Source organism: Physella acuta, unplaced genomic scaffold (assembly GCF_028476545.2).
Source record: "Physella acuta isolate Inbredline_101_S28 unplaced genomic scaffold, ASM2847654v3 ptg001287l, whole genome shotgun sequence".
Classification (NCBI taxonomy): Eukaryota; Metazoa; Mollusca; class Gastropoda; family Physidae; genus Physella; species Physella acuta.
In genome coordinates this window covers 125,517-145,604 of record NW_026732802.1, presented here as the reverse complement: position 1 = coordinate 145,604, position 20,088 = coordinate 125,517, and the positions used below count along the sequence as shown (strand labels likewise).

The 20,088-nt window shown below is 33.0% G+C and overlaps 1 protein-coding gene across 7 annotated transcripts; it reads right to left on the bottom strand.

Moving 5' to 3' along the window:
- Window positions 1-2,610: 2,610 nt before the first annotated feature.
- Window positions 2,611-19,031, bottom strand: LOC131958066 (exocyst complex component 1). Of its 7 annotated transcripts, none has more exons than XM_059322967.1 (27): window positions 18,875-19,031; window positions 17,934-18,111; window positions 17,397-17,530; window positions 17,042-17,140; window positions 16,825-16,888; window positions 16,358-16,554; window positions 15,739-15,864; window positions 15,454-15,555; window positions 15,152-15,284; window positions 14,729-14,838; window positions 14,476-14,493; window positions 12,759-12,908; window positions 11,320-11,425; window positions 10,891-11,036; window positions 10,501-10,617; window positions 10,225-10,301; window positions 9,533-9,601; window positions 8,864-8,887; window positions 8,553-8,633; window positions 8,053-8,179; window positions 7,823-7,906; window positions 7,147-7,300; window positions 6,864-6,884; window positions 6,576-6,700; window positions 6,059-6,181; window positions 5,665-5,736; window positions 2,611-4,511 (listed from the first exon to the last, which is right to left on the bottom strand). In XM_059322967.1, the coding sequence occupies exons 2-27, from the start codon at window positions 18,061-18,063 to the stop codon at window positions 4,359-4,361; spliced, it is 2,742 nt and encodes a 913-aa protein (XP_059178950.1). In that variant the 5' UTR covers window positions 18,064-18,111; window positions 18,875-19,031; the 3' UTR covers window positions 2,611-4,358. The 7 variants fall into 7 exon arrangements, with proteins under 7 accessions (XP_059178950.1, XP_059178952.1, XP_059178955.1 ...); XM_059322969.1 differs by having other exon boundaries at window positions 17,934-18,108; XM_059322972.1 differs by having other exon boundaries at window positions 18,902-19,031.
- Between the last annotated feature and the right edge of the window lie 1,057 nt (window positions 19,032-20,088).

Here is a 20,088-nt window from a genome sequence, read left to right as displayed (position 1 = left end):
TTAACCAACAAAAGCAGATATGAAATTCAGCTTTTTGGCTGTCAGATATTTGGGTTAGCCACATAGACTAGGATAGTTGGCACGATCAATATGATCTTTGAAATCTAGCCAGGGAAGTTGGGGGTGGGGGGGAGGATCAGAAGTTTCAGTTTTCGTTTCTTTGCCTTAAAGATTTGAAAGAGTTGTGCAGTAGAAAGCAGCGTGGAAAACTTTAGGTTATCGTTTACTCTAGCAGCATTGATCAGAGGGCTATGACAGCTATAACAGATACGGTAACCGTTGTCTACGATGGGCGGTGACCTGTTCGGAAATGGGGTGGAGGTGGGGTGGGTGTGGCATGTTTGTTTGTTTAAAAAAAAACAGGACCGGGAAGAATAAATTAGGTAATTTATGGGTAGGGGGTAAAATGTGGGGGGGGGGGGGACATATGTCCCCGGGCGCCGACCTTAGGGGGCGACAAAATGGGTTGGAAAAATAAATAGAAAGGTTGAGGGGGGTGCAAATGCAAATCGAAAGTTTGAGGGGGGGGGGGGTGCAAATCAAAATCTCGAGAGGGGGGGGGGGGGTGCAAATCAAAATCTCGAGGGGGGGGGGGTGCAAATCGAAAAGTTTGTCCCCGGGCGCCGGGAAGGGTCGCTACGCCTCTGGAAAGGAGGGTAAGATAAGATGGTGTTAGGTAGAGAAGGGAGGCTATTCCAGCCTACTGTTGTTTGGTGATAAACTAACTTTGGTTTACAGCGGGTCTAGTTAAGCTTGAGGCAGGTGAACAATTCTGTCCCTTCGTAAAGTTATCCTGTCGAACCTGATGGTCATTCGGGGCAGATGAAATAGAGTTCATCTGTTTTTCTTATCACGAATTTGAAGGTATGATGTGATCAGCATTACACCCAAATGCCTTTACTTTCCAGAACGTGAGTCGGGTAGCCGTCAGGGCTGGGTGAACCCAAGGACGTCCAGAGTTTCTTCCAGGCATCTCTTCGGGGGGGGGGGGGGGGGGCTTGGACCCCCGAAAAAATTTTCAGCCCCCCCCCCCCCCCCCCCCCCCAACGAAATGAAATTTATATAATTTATATAGAAAATATATACTTTTAACAGTGTCCACCACCCCCCCCCCCCCCGAAGAAAATCTACCGCCCCCCCCCCCTGGAGAAAAAAGTCTGGAAGAAACACTGAGGACGTCTTACGTCCGAGATCCAAACTTGAGACTTTTGAGTAACCAGTCGAGGCTCTGCTACCCAGCCACGCTGCTGCGTCCTTTCGTGAATCTAGACAAGAAAATGTTATTTAAAAAATCAACTAACCACAAATATCTGGTGGAATTTTTTTTTTATTTCAACACTTGAAAAAATTTTGGTGTTGTAATTTATGAATCTTGCAGCAATGTAGCTAAAAGAGAGAGCTTGATGTTATATACTTCCCTGTAAAATGTAGTTGTCTGAAATATTTTTTGGTGCATGTTAGGTTCAAAGTTCGTGTGGAGTTTATAAGCGTGGTTAGTTATAGAGAAAGGGGTTAAGTGGCTGGTAGGGTGGGGGCAGGGGGTGTAGACTAGATGAGTGGACACGATGAGGGGCTGGGGAATAAATGAGAGTCAGTATACAGGGGCTGGGGAATAAATGAGTCAGGATACAGGGGCTGGGGAATAAATGAGAGTCAGAAAACTGAGGGGCTGGGGAATAAGTCAGGATACGAAGTGGGACTGGACTGTGGCAGTAGAGTAGCGAGGGGGGGGGGGCGGGAAAGGGGGACATATGTCCCCGGGCGCCGACCTTAGGGGGCGCCAAAATATGGGTTGGAGAAATAAATTGAAAGTTTGAGGGGGGTGTGCAAATCGAAAGTTTGAGGGGGGGGTGCAAATCGAAAAGTTTGTCCCCGGGCGCCGGGAAGGGTCGCTACGCCTCTGGACTGTGGTCTCCAGATCCGCGGGTGCCCCATATAGTTTTTTCCTTGAGTGGGGTGTGTAGGGGCCAGTGTTTGGATCGCGCCTGGCGATATAAGGAACAGTCCTGAAGGACGTGCTCTGTATTCTTCGGGGCCATGCCACGTGGGCAAGTTTCGCCAAACTCAATTTTTAGTTTTTTATGCATGTGCTGTTTTAGTCTGTCGGGGCCTGTTCTGAGTCTGAAGACTATGAGTTGTTGTTTTCTTGTCAATTTGTAATATCCGTCGTCTAATATGCAGATGATGGCAGAGGGATTAGAAGAAGTCATTTTATTTTTCCAGCAAAATAAATCTATCCAGGGGTCTTTGAAAATCCTGTTCTCAGGTTATGCTTGGTTCATCTGAGGTTAAAACTTTCTTCTGAGGAGGAACATGTCCTAATACCATATAACAACTGAACACTTTTTTTTTACTATAAGATTCCATAAAGGACACTTTTACAACTCCCTCTGTCTTCACCACGTTAGCTTCTCTCTATGACCTGACATTTCAGCCAACTCCCTATGGTAATATTTTTTATTAAAGCAATTACCTTTTCATTTTAATATATTTAGCAAAATCATCATGTTAATCAAATTTTTAAAATTATAATTTACAACAAAAAATATTTTCATTTCTGAATGATCCCTAAGAGCAATATTTAGAACTTTTTCAGTTTTTATTTATCTTTTAACTCAATTATAATAATACATAGGCAAATTTTTAAATTAAAAAAAAAACAGTGTATAATACATAGGCAAATAACAAAAACTAGTGTTATAAATAACATCACAAGCAGCTATCACTAACAACAACTAGAGCCTACACTCAAATATAACATGAACACAAAAGTAACATTTTCAACCATCATCTTACTAACACATTTAACACAATTGGTATAACTTAACAAGATGGATGAGGAAAGTCAAGGGTTGATAATGTACAAATGGACAGCCGAGGGTTAATATCACAATACAAATTGGAATACAGTTTTTATATACAGCAATGCCTCCAGTTTTTTAATTACAAATCTGTATATTCATGGGAGAGATATATTACATGTGCAACTGTGACTATAATAGGTGTTTCAATAGCACTCAAACATGTGCATCAATAGCACTTAAACTACAGGTGCAGCAATAGCATTCAAACAACATGTGCACCAATAGCATTCAAACCACTGGTGTACCAATAGCACACAAATAAAATGTGCACCAATAGCACTTAAACTACTGGTGTACCAGTAGCACTCAAATGTGTGCACCAATAGCATCAAAATAACTGATGTGCCAATAGCACTTGAACTACTGGTGTACCAAAAGCATACAAACAACTAGTGCACCAATAGCACATGAACAACTGATGTATCAAAACAACTTAAAACAATCAGCAAATCCCTCTCTTGATGTCTAAGGTACCCAGCCAACAGCTGACACTTGTGTGATCAGTGCTGTTTATGACCATTTCATGTTTCTGAGTATTCACAATGTGATAGGGCGTGGACTGCAGTGACTAGAAGAGGGGTTACTCAAGGGTCAGGGCAATAGTCATTGTAAGGGAGGTTATCCTACATTGTAAGGGAGGTTATCCTAACAGTGGCTAGATGATCTGTCATTTGACACAAGATGACAGCAGGCTATGTCAGTAAATTTGGACGGGACAGCAACTGTCAGTGTTACATGTGAATAAGCAGGAAATGGAAGAAAAAAAATACTTTTTAAAAAATTAAAATAATTCTAAATCCTATAGAAATAAAATAAAAATTTCGCTCAAAGCAAAGCAGTATTCAAATGTTTTACATGAATAGGTTCACCTTTTTATCTCCCCAGCTAAAGGGGTTACCCGTAAACCTACAAAGTCAGCTGTGCTATATTCATTTAACAGGTGAATTTCAACAATGTCATATCACATCTTTTTAAGATGCGTTAAGGGGAGGTAATGTTTCGTTATTCTAAGTAGTGGTTCTTTATTGCTGAGAAAAGAAAGTTTTAAAGAAGCTTCAATTAAAAAAAAAACCGACTGAAATTTGGTATTATTTATAGGGTCCTATTGACTCAAGCTTAAAGATAAAATCAGAGACATAAGACATGACTGCATTGTGAATATAACAAACATCCAAAATATTATGGTCCAAATTTAAAGATGCCCACAGCCTTCTGGTACATTGCTGATAAATGTGACCGCAATGGCTGAGAAGAACTTTAGGACTTACAGCTGATCATTTTGACCGTGCAATGTCTGGGCTAACAGCTGATGATTTTTACTGAAATGTCTGAGCTTACAGCCGATCAATGTGACAGCAATGGCTGATAAGAACTTTAGTACTTAAAGCTGACAATTTTTTATTGAAATTTCCTAGCTTACAGTTGATAATTCTGACTGAAATGTCTGAGCTTACAGTTGATAATTCTGACTGAAATGTCTGAGCTTACAGCTGATCAGTGTGACTGTGCAATGTCTGAGAAGAACTGCAGGACGTTGTCAATGGTGAAGTCCAGTGTGATGTTGGAGTCAGGGTAGCACTGCTTCATGAGGTTGTCGTAGTATTTGTACTGGGTGATGAAGAGGTCCTGCATCTCATGCCAGACCACCTGGAAATCCATTCACAAAACTTTTTAAAAAATATTTAATGCAGAATTTGTAATGGACAGCAATTTATCTGGCGTTTACCCATTTCAATTTATTAAACAAAAAAAAATGGGTACTCTGTGAATGCTAACAGAGGTGTAGCAACTGATTCCGGCGCCCAGGGCAGAATATACATTCTTGCGCCCCTCCCTCCCATTATATTTATAGTTATTCCTGTCTTTGAAAAAGCCCCCCCCCCCACCCCCCTACAAAGTAAATAAATTGGAAAGGTTTGTGGAGCTTCTTACCAGTTACTATCCTGATCCCATTAGAATTTCTATTTCGGTGCCACAAAATTGATTTAGTAAACAGTTAAATTAATGTGAAATGCCTTGAAGTCATTTATTTTCGTAACTTTGACCATATATACTTTAATAGTTCAGCATAAAATGAGCTTTTCAATTAATTTTTCTACCACTTTTGGCGCCCACTTAGGGTCGGCGCCCGGGGCGGCCGCCCAACCCGCCCTCTACTAGCTACGACACTGAATGCTAACTGGAATCTTGAGTTCTGCTGGGGACAAAAACCCATCCACGTAAGTCAACAGGCAACATGAGGCGTAATATGTTAACACACAATTATAAATGTGTTGGTGAAAAAAACAATGATAAAGGGCTCCATTGTTTATTCGCTTGATCCCCCCCCCCCCCCAATGTTACATTAAGAACACAAAAGAAAAAAACTTCAACAGTAGAAATTTTTTAATGCTGTTAATCTAAAAATGGAATTTTAGTTTAAAGAAAGGAAATTCCTTGAGTGCTTGTAATATCTATCCAATTATCTTAAGGATATTAAAGATAAAAACCCCTAACAGCCCTAACAGTCCAATTTTTAAAATGTCAAAACCTTTTTCTGAAACTTTTACTTTTTTTGCACCATTTGTTACACTTTTTTTTTAAATTAAAAATTATTTATGCAAATTAAAAAGTAGTCATTGTTAAATTATCATTACTGATTAATGCTTGTCATCTGAATAAATGTTTAGTAATTGTGTAAAATGAACAATTTTTATAATACATGGACTTGTTAAATTTACTACTGGAACCCTTATGTCCATAAAACTGTGAGTCTATAGTTAGATATCAAACTTCAAAATGTGTGTATCTTTCTACAAACCTGAATCAAATTTTCCTCCTCACAAAGCTGTTTTTCAACTTTCTTATTTAAATGTTCTAATGTTTTCTTCACCTGGTTTAATTAGAGAAAACAGGTACAGGAGTTTAACCCAGAGACAACATTCACAATTTTATTTTAATAGTATAGAGATAATAGAGATAAATAATTTTAGTTAATTTCCTATGGCAGAAAGTGAACAAACCAAATCTTCAATACTAAGATCCATTTACAATATAAAATTGTATTAAATATTTGTAAAATTCCCAAAAGATTTAACAGTATTTTTTTTACTTTTTTTTTTTACTTTTTTTATAAGACTCCTGTTTGTTACACATGTTGACCACAAATAAAACATTGTCACACATATACAGGGAGACAAAAAAGTTTGATTTACCTCCTTGCCTGGATACTCTTTGATAACCTTTCTAAGCTCCTGCTTATTAAATGCCAGCTGGTAGCCAACCTCTTCAGGTTTCACACCTGTGGAGATTTTTGACTCCACACCTTCAAAAAATATCTGAAAGGAAATCAATTTTACACAATTGAAAAGTTTATTTCAATAATGGAGACAAGCATGAGTCATAACAAAAGACCGAACCATTAGTGTTATATCAGCTACATCTAAATATATCTAGAGTTGAGAATAACACAAATATCATTGGTTATCAAAATTATACTAGGGCTGCATGACTATTTTCTACTTTATGATGACGATCATACTATGAAAAATATCAATTATTTTGTATTTTTTGTAAACATGAAGGCCATAAACATTTAATAAAATGTGTACATTTTATAATAATCACTTTTAAAGTATGGAATTGTCTTAAAAAAGACTAGCTTCCCTTTAATAAAAACCCTTATAATAAATTATTTCCCCTTAAGACTATAGAATTAATGAGCACAATTACATGAAGTTTCTCTAGGGGTCTGCCTAGCAGATTTACTGTGTAGGCCTGGAGGTTCTCTGTGTATCTTTGTTTAGCTTCCTTGCGATCATTTTCCAAACAAGGATTTTTAAGATGTGACAAGATGGCTGGGAAAAAAATGATTTGATGCAAAGCATTCTCAGTGAAATGTACCTCACAAAAAAAAAAAAGAAAAAACATTTCAGCCCTATCCTAAAAATTTGATCTGCTTAACTAAATATTTCAAATCAGTAAAAATAAAAATGTAAAGATCATAAACCATGTACTTACAAAACATTCTATGAAAATTTTCTGAAACAAAAAAATTAATAATTAATATCTAATTTAATATACAAGTATAAAAACACAAATGTTAGATCCTATAAAACAAACTTAAACATTAGTTAATAGCAATCTGCATTTATCAACATCCCTGATCCTCTTTACAAAACTCTAAATAGTTATATAAAAATATCAACACTGTTTCGCTCATCTCTTACTAAAGTACAACAAACCCCAAACAGAAGAAAAACTGATACACCATTTTAGCAACAGGCAAGGATGTTTCACCCACCCATCAACACCACTTCTTTTGGTGTCTTCTGGTGTTCCTGGGCCACCCGAACAATTTGCTCAAAGATGATACGAACAACTTTTGTGTAGGCTTTATCAAGATCAGCATGGCGGTCTGAACCTTTAAAAATGTTCTCAGCAAGGTTGGTGAATTCCTGATATCATGGGGGAAAAATATTTAATAAAAATACTATCTAATTAGCTCAATAATTGTATCTGTTTAGCTATAATTATACCTACAGAAGCATTCATGTCCCTATAGAAGTGTGAAATACACAGGGTCAAAGTAACCACTTCATCACATTAATAGCTTTTAATGGTTAAATCAAATTTGTAACTGGACATACATTTTTATCCAATCATATTCAAGTACACACTTTTTTCCTAACAGGATAAGATATATAATAAAGTGACGCACAACTGCACTCTTATTTTAATATTGATGCTAGGTAAATTGTCATTGAAAAGTGAGATATGAAGCCGTAAAATCCTTATTAAAAGAATCATGATTTGTACCTATTTTGAAACCTATCATCTAATTGAATCAAACAATACAATTGATAAATCCAGCTAAAATCTACCATCTAATTCAATCATTGCTACAACTGACTAATGCAGTTGATGTTTATTAATTAAATTGGATAAAGCAATAAGTATGAAAAACATTTTGTCTTAACCTCAAAGTTGTGAACAAAGCTAATGATGCCACATCTGCTTTTCTTGGAAACTTTGGTTTCTTTGATATTTGCCATCATTGATTCCTAGAGATTAACATTAACATTTTTATCAATAAAATAAAACACAAAGTCTACATTATTAAGAATTTAAAAACACAAAATTCAATGTACTAAATTATGTTAAAAGAAAACAGCTGATTTAATTAAGATGATGTTTTACAACAACTTACAATGAATTTGTCAAAATTCCTTTTCACTTTAATCAAGCAGTTTCCGTATGTCTTGCCTAAATATGAGCCCATATCTTGGCTGTTAATCACGTGCTGGCTCATTCTCACCAACATGTACATGGAGTACCTGAAGTGTTGAGTTTACTTTAGAAATTAGAAAATAATACATTGATGGGGATTGCCTCAACACAATTTAATATTGCGTGTCAACATGGTATGTGACTTATGGCCAATTGACACAGATTTCAGCCTACTTTTCTTTAAGGATTTGCTTCCATAGCCTTTGTCCATCCAAGAACAAACTACAAGGCAGAAGTTATTTGATTTTGGAGTTTTCTCTCCTAAATAGGTTGCTGCCCCTTAGCTGACAAGCCTCATCTAAAGGGTCTAAACTCAGAACTTTTTGAGTTAACAATCATATGATCTCTTGCCTGACCACACCACTTCACCGTCCTCAATGTTCAGTATTAAATTTTAAAAGTGTCATCTGAAAGACTTACATTCCGTCCTGCCTGTCAGCGTGGGTTAGAAAATTGTCCAGCTCACTCTCCAGCTGTGGGAACAGTTCTCCCATCATTACTCTGTCAACAAAAATAAACTTCATCAACAGGAGAGCCAACATAAGTTAATATTATGTAAGGGGGAATTTCCTTGCATAGGATTTGACAATTAAAAAACATTCATACAGCAAAAATCAATTTGAAATAATTTTTTACTGCTTATGCTGCTAATATTGACATTGCAAAAACAAATGAATGCAGAATTTTAAAATAAAATCTTAAGCCAGAATTATTTGCTAAAAGTAACTTGCCTGACTTGGTCATTTATCTGTCTCCTAAAAAGGTAAATACATTTTTACAAATCAATCATTGATGAGCATATACAGGAAATAGCATTTTATATCATGCTACAATAATTAATCAATCAAACAATATACTTTTAAGCGTTGTGTACCCCATTCTTCTTACAGTGGTATACATATACCAACAAAATTAAATGTGTGTAGGTATGTGCCATGCAGAAAAACAGGTGCATGTGAAAATACTTTGCTCTGTCACAATAAAGCTAATTGTTTTAAATTTTTTAAAGAATTTTATTTAAGGGAAATATTTTGATCCTAAACTTTTAAAAAGAAGCCTTAATATTTTAATGTAAAAGAATGAGTTTCTACATAAAGTGAAATTTTTATCCCTTCTTTCTGGTTATTAAATAAAGTATCAACTTAAGCAAAAATATTGATAATCCAAAAGACTTGAACAAAATTTTCAAAATGTATTTTATCTTAAATGGTTTAAAAAAATTGTTAGTAAGGAAACTTCTTCATTATTTCTAGTTAGAAAAGCTATTTCAAATTAATTGACAACAATCAAGTACTTAATGTTAGGTTGTATGAATATATGGAAGTTCAAATTCTGACAATGATTATGGATTGGATTCTTTCAAAACTCTGGCCAGATGTTCATCGCCACCATTTACTTACATTTCTGAAGTAACTGTGGCTCTCTTTTGTAAAAGACCTCCACCCAGATTTTCTGTTACATAATCACCCCTAAAACAAATGGCTTGTTAGGTAATACTGTCATCAAAGTGTCGTTAAGGTGAATGGGTTAAGGCAATTAGCAGAAAAGCTTTGAAAAATTTGCAGTAAACTTTTAAACACAATCTCATTTTATATATAAAAGAAAATATTAAGTCTTAAAAGGTAATTAATTTGCATTGTCAGTTAGTTTTATACAGTTCACCTGAATAAGTGTATTAATTTTTTTTTAATAAATGTATCCAAAGATTTTTATTTTTAAAATACAAGTGGAAGATTTTTAAAAGCTTGAATGAAATATTGTAGGTGTAAAAGAGACAAACTATAAATAAATCATGCAGGTGGAAATAATATTTTCAATTTAACTTGATTACATTTATGAAGTTTAAGGACAATTTATGGTACTATATAGGGTTTAATAAATCATGTAATATATTCATTTCATACACATATTGATATTTTCTCTAATTCCAATTTTACCTAACATAAGGAATAAAATTACACACAAATTTTAAGTTAGTTTTGATTAGTGAAAAATGGATGAACATAAAACTTGGTCATTTAAAATTAACCAGCACCAGTTATTAAATTGTTTATAAGATTAACCGAACTCAAACAAAACTCTCAGGACTTACTCTGAGGAGGAATTGGTTTGTCTAACAACCCAAACATCAGCATCAACATCACCTGCACCCACAGAACTATCTTTGTCCTGCAGAACAAACAAAAAAGGCATGCCATAACAGACTAAATTATCTAAAAATGTATCACAATAATTGTTTCACTAAAATAAAAGGTACATAATTTTCCTACAGCATTTTTTAAATATAATGAGATTAAATTATAAATATAAATTTCACAAAACATGTGTACATAAAGAGGATAGAAACAAAATTTTAAAAAAGAATCACTTTTCCATGAGGCTCCTCCATAGACACATTCTTATCAATCAAATGGAAAAACTTGAAACAAAAATCTTGTTCCGCAATGCAGACTCTTTCCAGTTCGTGTAGCACTCGTTCAAGGACCTGAGCCATCAGGATTTTAAAGACATAAAAATATAATCTAATTTACAAGCTAACCATAGACTTTAACAATTGTATTTTTTTTTCTTGCAATTTTAAAGTAATATACAGCTTGTGTAAAAAGTAAATAATTTTGTTTATTTAAATTTATTTAAAAGTGAAGTAACTTTTCAAATGGAGATAAATGCACAGTTTAGGATTATTAGTCATTAAATTATTAATTTGCTCTTTTAGAAGTTCTGTTAAACGGTACTGTAATTTGGCCAAAGATCCTACCTGATCAAAAAGCCCTTTAGCTGTTAGATCTACTTCTGAATTAGATTTCTGAGCTGATGATTCAATACTTTGGACTGAACCAGAGCGACCTCTGTGGTCTATTTTGGCCAAGCTAGTGGTGGATCCACTGAGGCGTGACAGAGTAGCTTAAAAACATAAGTAGGAAAAATGTATTATAGAAAACTCACTTTTGCTCTAAATGGTTTAAACATTATAATCTCTAAATGAAATATTTTTTTGAGATTCTCAGATAACTTATCAAAACATCAAAGCCTCAGTTTAAACCCTTATTTTTTTAAAATACTACTTTTTCAAAGGAAGAGAACTATAATATTAAGCCCTTATAAATAGAGAAAGACTATCAAAGTTGGTAACACAAAATTTTAAACACTACTTGAGAATGGATCAAATACAAATTTAAACACACACCATGTTTCCCTTTGCCATCCTTGTTGCCACCTAGCCTTTGCTTGGCACTCTCTAAAAATTCTGATATCTCCCTTGAGTACAACTTACATAAACTGTTCATATACACCTGGATGGGTGAAGAGACATTGAAATAATTAACTGTTCATACAACAATAATTAATTGTTCATAAAATGTGTTTTCATTATTTAATTGTATTGAATAATCATTTTTTTTTAAATATTTTTATTCAAAATGTAACCTATAATGAAATTTAGATTTTTGATAGTCTTTCTTGTGAAGATACTTATTATTATATTTTTTTAAATAAAATCATAACAAAATCATGAAAGAAATTTAGATTATTTTTAAATTTTGATTTTAGAAAAATGCTAGTATTTGAATTTTTTTTTCTTGTTAGAAATGTATAATTAAACAGTTAAAGTTCATGGAGAACCTACGAGATCATTAAACAGTTTAAAGTTTATGGAGAAAACTACCAAACAGTTTAAAGTTTATGGAAAGAACTACCAAACAGTTTAAAGTTTATGGAGAGACCTACCAGATCATTGAACAGTATAAAGTTTATGGAGAGAACTACCAAACAGTTTAAAGTTTATGGAGAGAACTACCAAACAGTTAAAAGTTCATGAGAAATCTGTCAGATTATTTAACAGTTTAAAGTTTATGGAGAGAACTACCAAACAGTTTAAAGTTTATGGAGAGAACTACCAAACAGTTAAAAGTTCATGAGAAATCTGTCAGATTATTTAACAGTTTAAAGTTTATGGAGAGAACTACCAAACAGTTTAAAGTTTATGGAGAGAACTACCAAACAGTTTAAAGTTTATGGAGAGAACTACCAAACAGTTTAAAGTTTATGGAAAGAACTACCAAACAGTTTAAAGTTTATGGAGAGACCTACCAGATCATTGAACAGTATAAAGTTTATGGAGAGAACTACCAAACAGTTTAAAGTTTATGGAGAGAACTACCAAACAGTTAAAAGTTCATGAGAAATCTGTCAGATTATTTAACAGTTTAAAGTTTATGGAGAGAACTACCAAACAGTTTAAAGTTTATGGAGAGAACTACCAAACAGTTAAAAGTTCATGAGAAATCTGTCAGATTATTTAACAGTTTAAAGTTTATGGAGAGAACTACCAAACAGTTTAAAGTTTATGGAGAGAACTACCAAACAGTTTAAAGTTTATGGAGAGAACTACCAAACAGTTAAAAGTTCATGAGAAATCTGTCAGATTATTTAACAGTTTAAAGTTTATGGAGAGAACTACCAAACAGTTTAAAGTTTATGGAGAGAACTACCAAACAGTTTAAAGTTTATGGAGAGAACTACCAAACAGTTAAAAGTTCATGAGAAATCTGTCAGATTATTTAACAGTTTAAAGTTTATGGAGAGAACTACCAAACAGTTCATGAGAGATCTACCAAGACTACTCACAGCTGACAGCTTCTGGAACACTGACTCATCTGAATTCTTCAGCCACAGCATGAGGTCAGCATAGATGACCAGCTCTCTGTGGATGGTGCTGTGGTTTGGCATCCTGATTTCTACAGTGAACTTGCTCAGGGTTTCACCCACCTCATTGCCCTGCAACAGAATTACATCCTGCAATCAATGGTTGGATGATACCTCTTGTGGGAGTACTCTAACCAAGCTTGCATACAATTTGCATGACATATTTCAAAGAGATTTTACTTTTTATACCAGTGACAGCTAGTTTTGTCATAAGAGCAAAATATTAATGAACACTACACTGTCATTTAATTCAAAATCTTAGGTCCTAGATAATAATGCAATTTAAAAAAAATATAAACTAATTATTTTTAAAGTGGGAAAATGTGTTCATTTCAAAGTTTATTGATAGGCAATGCAAATTGTAAGCTAGTGAACTTGTTTATTAAAAAACAACATGCATGAAATAAAAAAGTAAGTTATAATATGTACTCATGATTTTTATCAAACTTACTTATCTGGTACTTTAATTTTAAAATGTTTTAGTCTTAATAATATTGCTGAGGTTGCAATTAAGCTTAAACATTTTATATGGCTTCATAAATAATGTGAGTTATGACCACCACAAAATTAATAAAAGTCAAATATTAAATAGGTAACTAAATTATTTTTTTAAAATCACATTTGCTATAAATTTTTTAGAGAAATTGTATAATAGATCTCACACAGTTGCACGGAAAAGCTATTCCAGATTAAATGATTAATCATTGACAATTTTTAAATACACTGTAATTCTAAAACAAGTGAATTTTAAAATATAGCCAAAGTATACAGCTTTAGAGAATTCTCAGAAATCACGGCATCATGTTTGATAGAAGTGATGCAGATACAGTCAAGTGAATCAAGGAAAATTTGCAAGACATTATGTAGATTAACAGAAGGGCGTGTGTGACAAAAATTAGAATTTGCAAGAAGCATGGTGTGTGTTCTGTAATATGATTACATAGTATTGTCTTTTTCTTTCAGTGCCCAGGACACATATTACGCATAGCCTACTTTAAAATAAAACAGAAAAATTAATTTAATTTAATGTAATTTTCCAGAAAAAAATAATCTTAATTCAGCACTGAATATTCATAACATTCTATTATAAAATCAACAAGTACCACATTTCATTTAAAAAAAATTATATTGACTTTTAAAAAATATTTAAATAATTCCTAACAAATAACTGTTTTACAATGTAGTTAATTTTCCACTTCTGGAATAATTCGAGATTGATTTTTTTTGTTTCTCACATAACAAAAATAATATTTTAACTTAAAATAAATTGAAAAACTATACAAGAAAAGAGAGGTTATTGATTGTGTGATACTTTATGAAAACAAATTTGACTAGCAAGATGAACACAAAAGGATAATTTTTTTTTTACACTTTCTAAAAATATAAATGAAAACTTGAAATAAAAATCTTAATAACTGTGCTATTTAAATATTTAAATTTCTTCTTTGTATTAATATAATTATAAATTTTTAAAATTAATTCCATATATATTCAAACTCATTTTTCTATTGACTGAAACACAACAAAACAAATTTAAGTAATTGAAAAGCATCTGACATCGTAAATTTAACAAGTTCTAATGTGTGCAAGAAGAAAGAAAGATAAATTTCATGAAATGAATCTCATCAAAAATACTTACAAATAGATGTTGACTTTTCTATAAAATTTTTAAATCCAGCAAGATATATTTTCAGACTAGTTGATACACCATAGGAACATTTAACATAATCAAAATATTTACATGCAAATATTAACAAGCCCAACCAAAAGAACACTAAAAACAATTACATAAAATTTTGACAATTAATTTAAGTGAATAATCTCATATATTTTAATTCAGAGAAATATTTTAATATCTTGGATATTGAAAATAAGATGTAAAACATTTGTACCTGCTGTATAAATAGGTTATTCAAATGCTGAACCAGTTTCTTCGAGAAATTGACTGACATCTTTTTAAACCTTTTCTGTTGCTCTTCTACAGCTCCCATGCGTAGCAATGCTGAAAGTATATTTGTTATTCAGTAATAGACAGCAGCAGAATGTTGAGGCACTTTTCTTTTATTTGTGATTTAATTGTATCACTTGCGTCAATATCAATAAAATAAAATAAACAAATGATAAAAAAGAAATTTACTACTGCTCACTATATATCTCTTTTATGGTATTGTTGTCTCTGACTGATTAACTTTATTTATGATTGGCGAATTGGCTAAGGGAGATAACTAGACCTTGACAGGTATAAGAGATTACAAGGAAATCAGTTTAAACCAACAGAATACTCCTCAGTGTAGAACTGGCCAAAAAAAACTTACATGGGTGGATGTCGGCGTTCATGCAGCGATGCAAAGCCTGGGCAGCAGCCGTGCACTCTGTGATTCCATTCGGTGTTGTCAGGTCAACGTCCATCAGTGCTTGCACATGTTTGAGGTCAAGGTCAAGCTGGTTCTAACAGAAGGGCACACAAAATGGAACATGTTTGACTAACCTTTTTTTTAAATTGGATAAATTTTATTCCAAATTGGTAAGGCAAATTTAAAATACTTTTTTTTTCAAACAAAAGTCAACGAATAAAATCTGAGTTAAAAAATTATTTTTTTAAAACTGATGAACTTACAACCAAATTTTGCAGGTCATCCAGCAATCGTTGATGGTTGTTGTTTCTTACAGTCATCAATAAGTCTTTGTCTCTCATCACCTCCATCTGCTCCTTCACATTCTATAACAAGAACATTTTAACACACAAAAATTATTCTTGTACAAATAGAGCTTTAAAATGACACTAAAAATATATTTTTTAAATTCAGCATTACTTGACACATCAATGATAGATGAAATACACAACTAAATGTAAACAGTCATAAAAATCTCATGAAAGAGCAGTAAATTGTAGAATACTTACAGCCAGCATCTTATCATATGAATCTAGTTTCTCTTCTATTTGTTCTGCCTCTTTGATGCCATCGTCTAGCAGTCTCATTAAGTTTAAAACTTGGTCCTCAGATCCCATGATGGAATGAATGTTGGCCTGGAAAATACAATTTAATATTTTTAAATTTGTGGTTTAAGAGAAAATTACAAATTTTGTTTACAAGTTCAGGGAAAAATTATTTTTTTATCTGGTACTACAATTATTTAAAATATAACCTATAGTTCTTTTTATAAATATGACACAGCAGTTTCTTTTTTTTACTCTTGCCAAAAGTGGAAGATGTAAGCAGTAGAGCACTCAAACCTCGATTGATGTAATATAAAATTATCATCATCATCCTTTCCCTTTAATGCCCAAAACACATGGGGCAGGTGAAGTAGAGTTTATCTATTTCAATGACCTCTGGAGATATTATGCCTAGCCACATTTGTCTCCCTAACCTAGGTCAGATACTTTTCAGAGCTGAGTGGACTCCGGGATGACCTACAGACTCAAACCCTGAAATCTTAACGTAAGATGTTTTGGTTTGCAGCCATAAACAACATAAGAAATAATGATTCACACTAGTTGCCATCTCACTCAAACCTACCCCGTCAAGAACAGATAACTGTTTGGAGAGCTGCTCTGTGAAAACTTCAGCGTTGCTAATAGCAACTTGACATTCTGACATGAGCAGTTCAAGATCTGCTTCTTCTTTGGTTGAAAGTGCTTGGTAATCTTCACCTTCTATGGATATGTCATCAACAGACTGCGACTTCTCTCTCAGTGTATGGGGGTCTTTGATATCTGTTAGCGTAGCAGTCAAAAAAATAAATGGGTTTAAAAATAACTTGAGAAATAAAAAAAATTGAAACAAAATATTATCATTAATGATTTTAAAATTAATTATAAATAAATTACACTTTCAAAGTAAATTATCTAACAATATGAGAAAATTAACTACCAATCAATTGTACTTTAAAGTTATATATCTGATGATATGAAAAAAGCTAATTATTTTTAACTTTAAAGTAATCTACTCATTATATGAAAAAGCTAATTAGCAATAAACTCTACCTTCAAGTAACCTATCTGGAATATTTACAAACTCAGGTCGCTGTAACAGAAATCTATTGCTCAACTGAAAAATGTAAAAGTAAATTTATTAACCATTGAAAAGAATTTTTCCCCTTTTGCTCAAGTAGAATTAATTAACATATATATAACTTCAGCCCCTTAAATCAGTATGTTTGTTAACTCTAATATAGATAAATAATTATGATAAAAGACAAACCCTCCATAATGATGAAATAAAAGTTTCTTTTTCTTCCACTGATGATGCCGACCATTTGATTGTCTTGTCAAAAAAGTGAAGGTCAAAATCTGTAGTTTGCTGAATAAGATTTGTTTTGTAAGAAAAACCATTTGAATTAATTTTCTTTAAATTTCACTAATATAATTCTGTTTATATAAAAAAATATTTTCAAAAGCTTTAGTTATAATAAGTAACTACTTGAGTTTTAAGGCATTATTTGGAACATAATGTTGAAAAAATAATAAATCATAAATAAATCATTTAATTATAATAGCTAGGCAATGACAAAAATATTCATAATTCAACTACAATTTTTTAATAGATTTCATATAACCTTATCAGCTGACTTTCCGTCAAACTGTTTTAAATCTCTTAGCAGCCATGACATTTTTTTCTTGAAACCATCTGCTCTGTCAGCTTTTTTTACATGATAAATGTAAACTTTTGCAGGACTTTCCATTGTATTTACTGAAATGATAAAATGTGTTTAAATGGTCCTAAATGTAAAAGTGTGTAAGTTATATTCTTAGAGAGATTAATGAACAATAGGCCTAATTATTATTAATTGTATTAGGCCTAATTCTTGTGAATGTGTGTGCTGCTGAGGAGTGCTACACATGTGTAGAATTGTATGTCAGTGTTGTGACTAGGGTATACACTATATATTATAATCACTAACTTACTGCTAGTGCTATAGTATAATACTAGTACTATTATACTATAATATTTAATAATATTACAGATATCCCTAACCTTCTAGCCTACTATATGCCAAGAACAATTTTTTTTATATTTCTATAACTTGCCAGTGCTGTGCCACATTTACGATTTAGATCATTTAAAATTAATTTTAGAATTAAGATAAACTTACAGACTGCACAAAGTAAGCTGCTTCTTTTTTTAAGATTTGTTTTCCGAGGCATTTTTGCAACGGAGATCATAGTTATTAAACGTTCATCATTTGGAGAAAACAGCATTTGCTGCAACTGCTGTCTTGACATGGCTGCTGGCTGGTGATTACTTTTCCTAAGTCAAAGAAGCTAGTGCTGCTAGATTATAAAAATATAAGTTAGTAAGATACTGTTAGACAGTTTAGAAAAGTTTGTTTAGTAGTTTAGTGTGAGGCGACTTAGAGTAGATTAAGTACTACTAGTCTACTACTAATAACTAATTATAACTAATTCTATAGATTATAGACCTACTAACTAGTACTAACTATAGCAACTAAGAAGTGTAAACTACTTAACTACCAAACTAGTAACTACTAATACATTTTGCTATTTTTTGCCATGGTGTCACCCCCCCCTAACTAAATGGTGTCACCCGGTGTGGTTCGCACCCACCCCTAACCCCACGCTACGCCTCTGAATCTTGCTGCTCTAACAACAAGCCACAAGCAGTCAGTAGCAGAGTAGCAGAGAGTTAGCAGCAGAACACAGAATTACTAGAATCTAGCAATTCAGTTTAGCTGTAGTTTAGCACTTTCACTTAGCAGCTACTGCTAGGCCTAGGCCAAAAAACTTAAAAAGTAGTCTAGAGTCTAGCAGCAGCTGACTCTCAGAGAGTCTCAGACTCTACCAGTCACCACTACTACACACAACACAGTGAGTGTCTGCCTACGCTACTGTCACAGTAACTCTTACTCAAGTAACTGAGTATCACTCACAGTCACAGTAACTCCACTCTACTCTTCTAGTAAACTCTAGTCTAGACTAGAGTCTAGAGTCTAGACTCTAGAGTGACTCTAGAGTTAGATCTAACTCTAAAATTAGCCGGCATAAATAGATCTAAAATCTAAATTAATAATTTTACTTGTGAAATAGGTGAAAGTGTATACACCTAGCCAATAAAGCGAGTTAATCTAGATTCTAGATCTAGACTAGGCCTAGAGATTAGATTCGAGTCCGAATGAAAATAAATATTGTTTTTTCGTAGTCCAACACCCCTTGTTGACTTCCGTGTCTGCTTATCTCCCATTCATGATTACTTTAAAAAGTTGTATTGCTCTAAAGCAAGTAGATAAAAAAGTGTAATTAGTTTCTTAAAAGAAGAAAAATAACAATATTATCATGTAATTCATTGAATGTTAACTTTTGCCCTCCCAAACAGTGTTTCTTCCAGACTTTTTTCTCCGGGGGGGGGGGGGGGGGCACTTGAAATTTTCGGGGGGGGGGGGGTAGACTTTCTTCGGGGGGGGGGGGGGGGCGGACACTGTTAAAAGTATATATTTTCTATGTAAATTATATAAATTTCATTTCGTTCAGGGGGCGGTAAAAAATTTTCGGGGGGGGGGGGGGGGGGCTAAGCCCCCCCCCCCCCCCCCCCGAAGAGATGCCTGGAAGAAACTCTGCTCCCAAATGGTAGGCCTATTAGATCTACATATATTTTATATGGGCCTGTTATAATATACTTTAAAATTATTTTTAATACATGAATAATATCTTTTTATTAAACAAATTTTATGACATATCCTGATCTTCATAATATACATAACTGAAGTAAATCTAACTAAATAATAAATGACTTCATTAGAAAAGAAATTCCATTTAATAAATTTAATAACAAATAATTTATTTCGAAATTAGTTTTATAATTTGATATAATTTAATAAAAATAGATAAATTCCTTTCCTTAGAAGAGGCACAAGTTGTTAAAGATTATGGTAAACTGTTATTTAATCACAATGATAGAGAAAGTTTGGCTATGTATCATGCTGCAGTTCAGATTTGAGATTTCTAAATTAAATTAATAATTTCACTGACATTATTGAGATCTAATCTGTTTGGTTATACATTTTGTCATTTTCAAGCTAACATGAAGTTTAACAGCTGAACTTTATTTCAGACAAGTCATCTTAGTTAAGATAATATTAAATAGCACATTCAGATTTAACTTTGGAATACTATTAATTAAAGACTACATTTTTACCATGTAGACATATTTAGACAAATAAAACTTCACAAAGAAAAAAGTAACTCATTAATTGTATAATATATTTATTATATAAGTTAATATTTACAATTAGT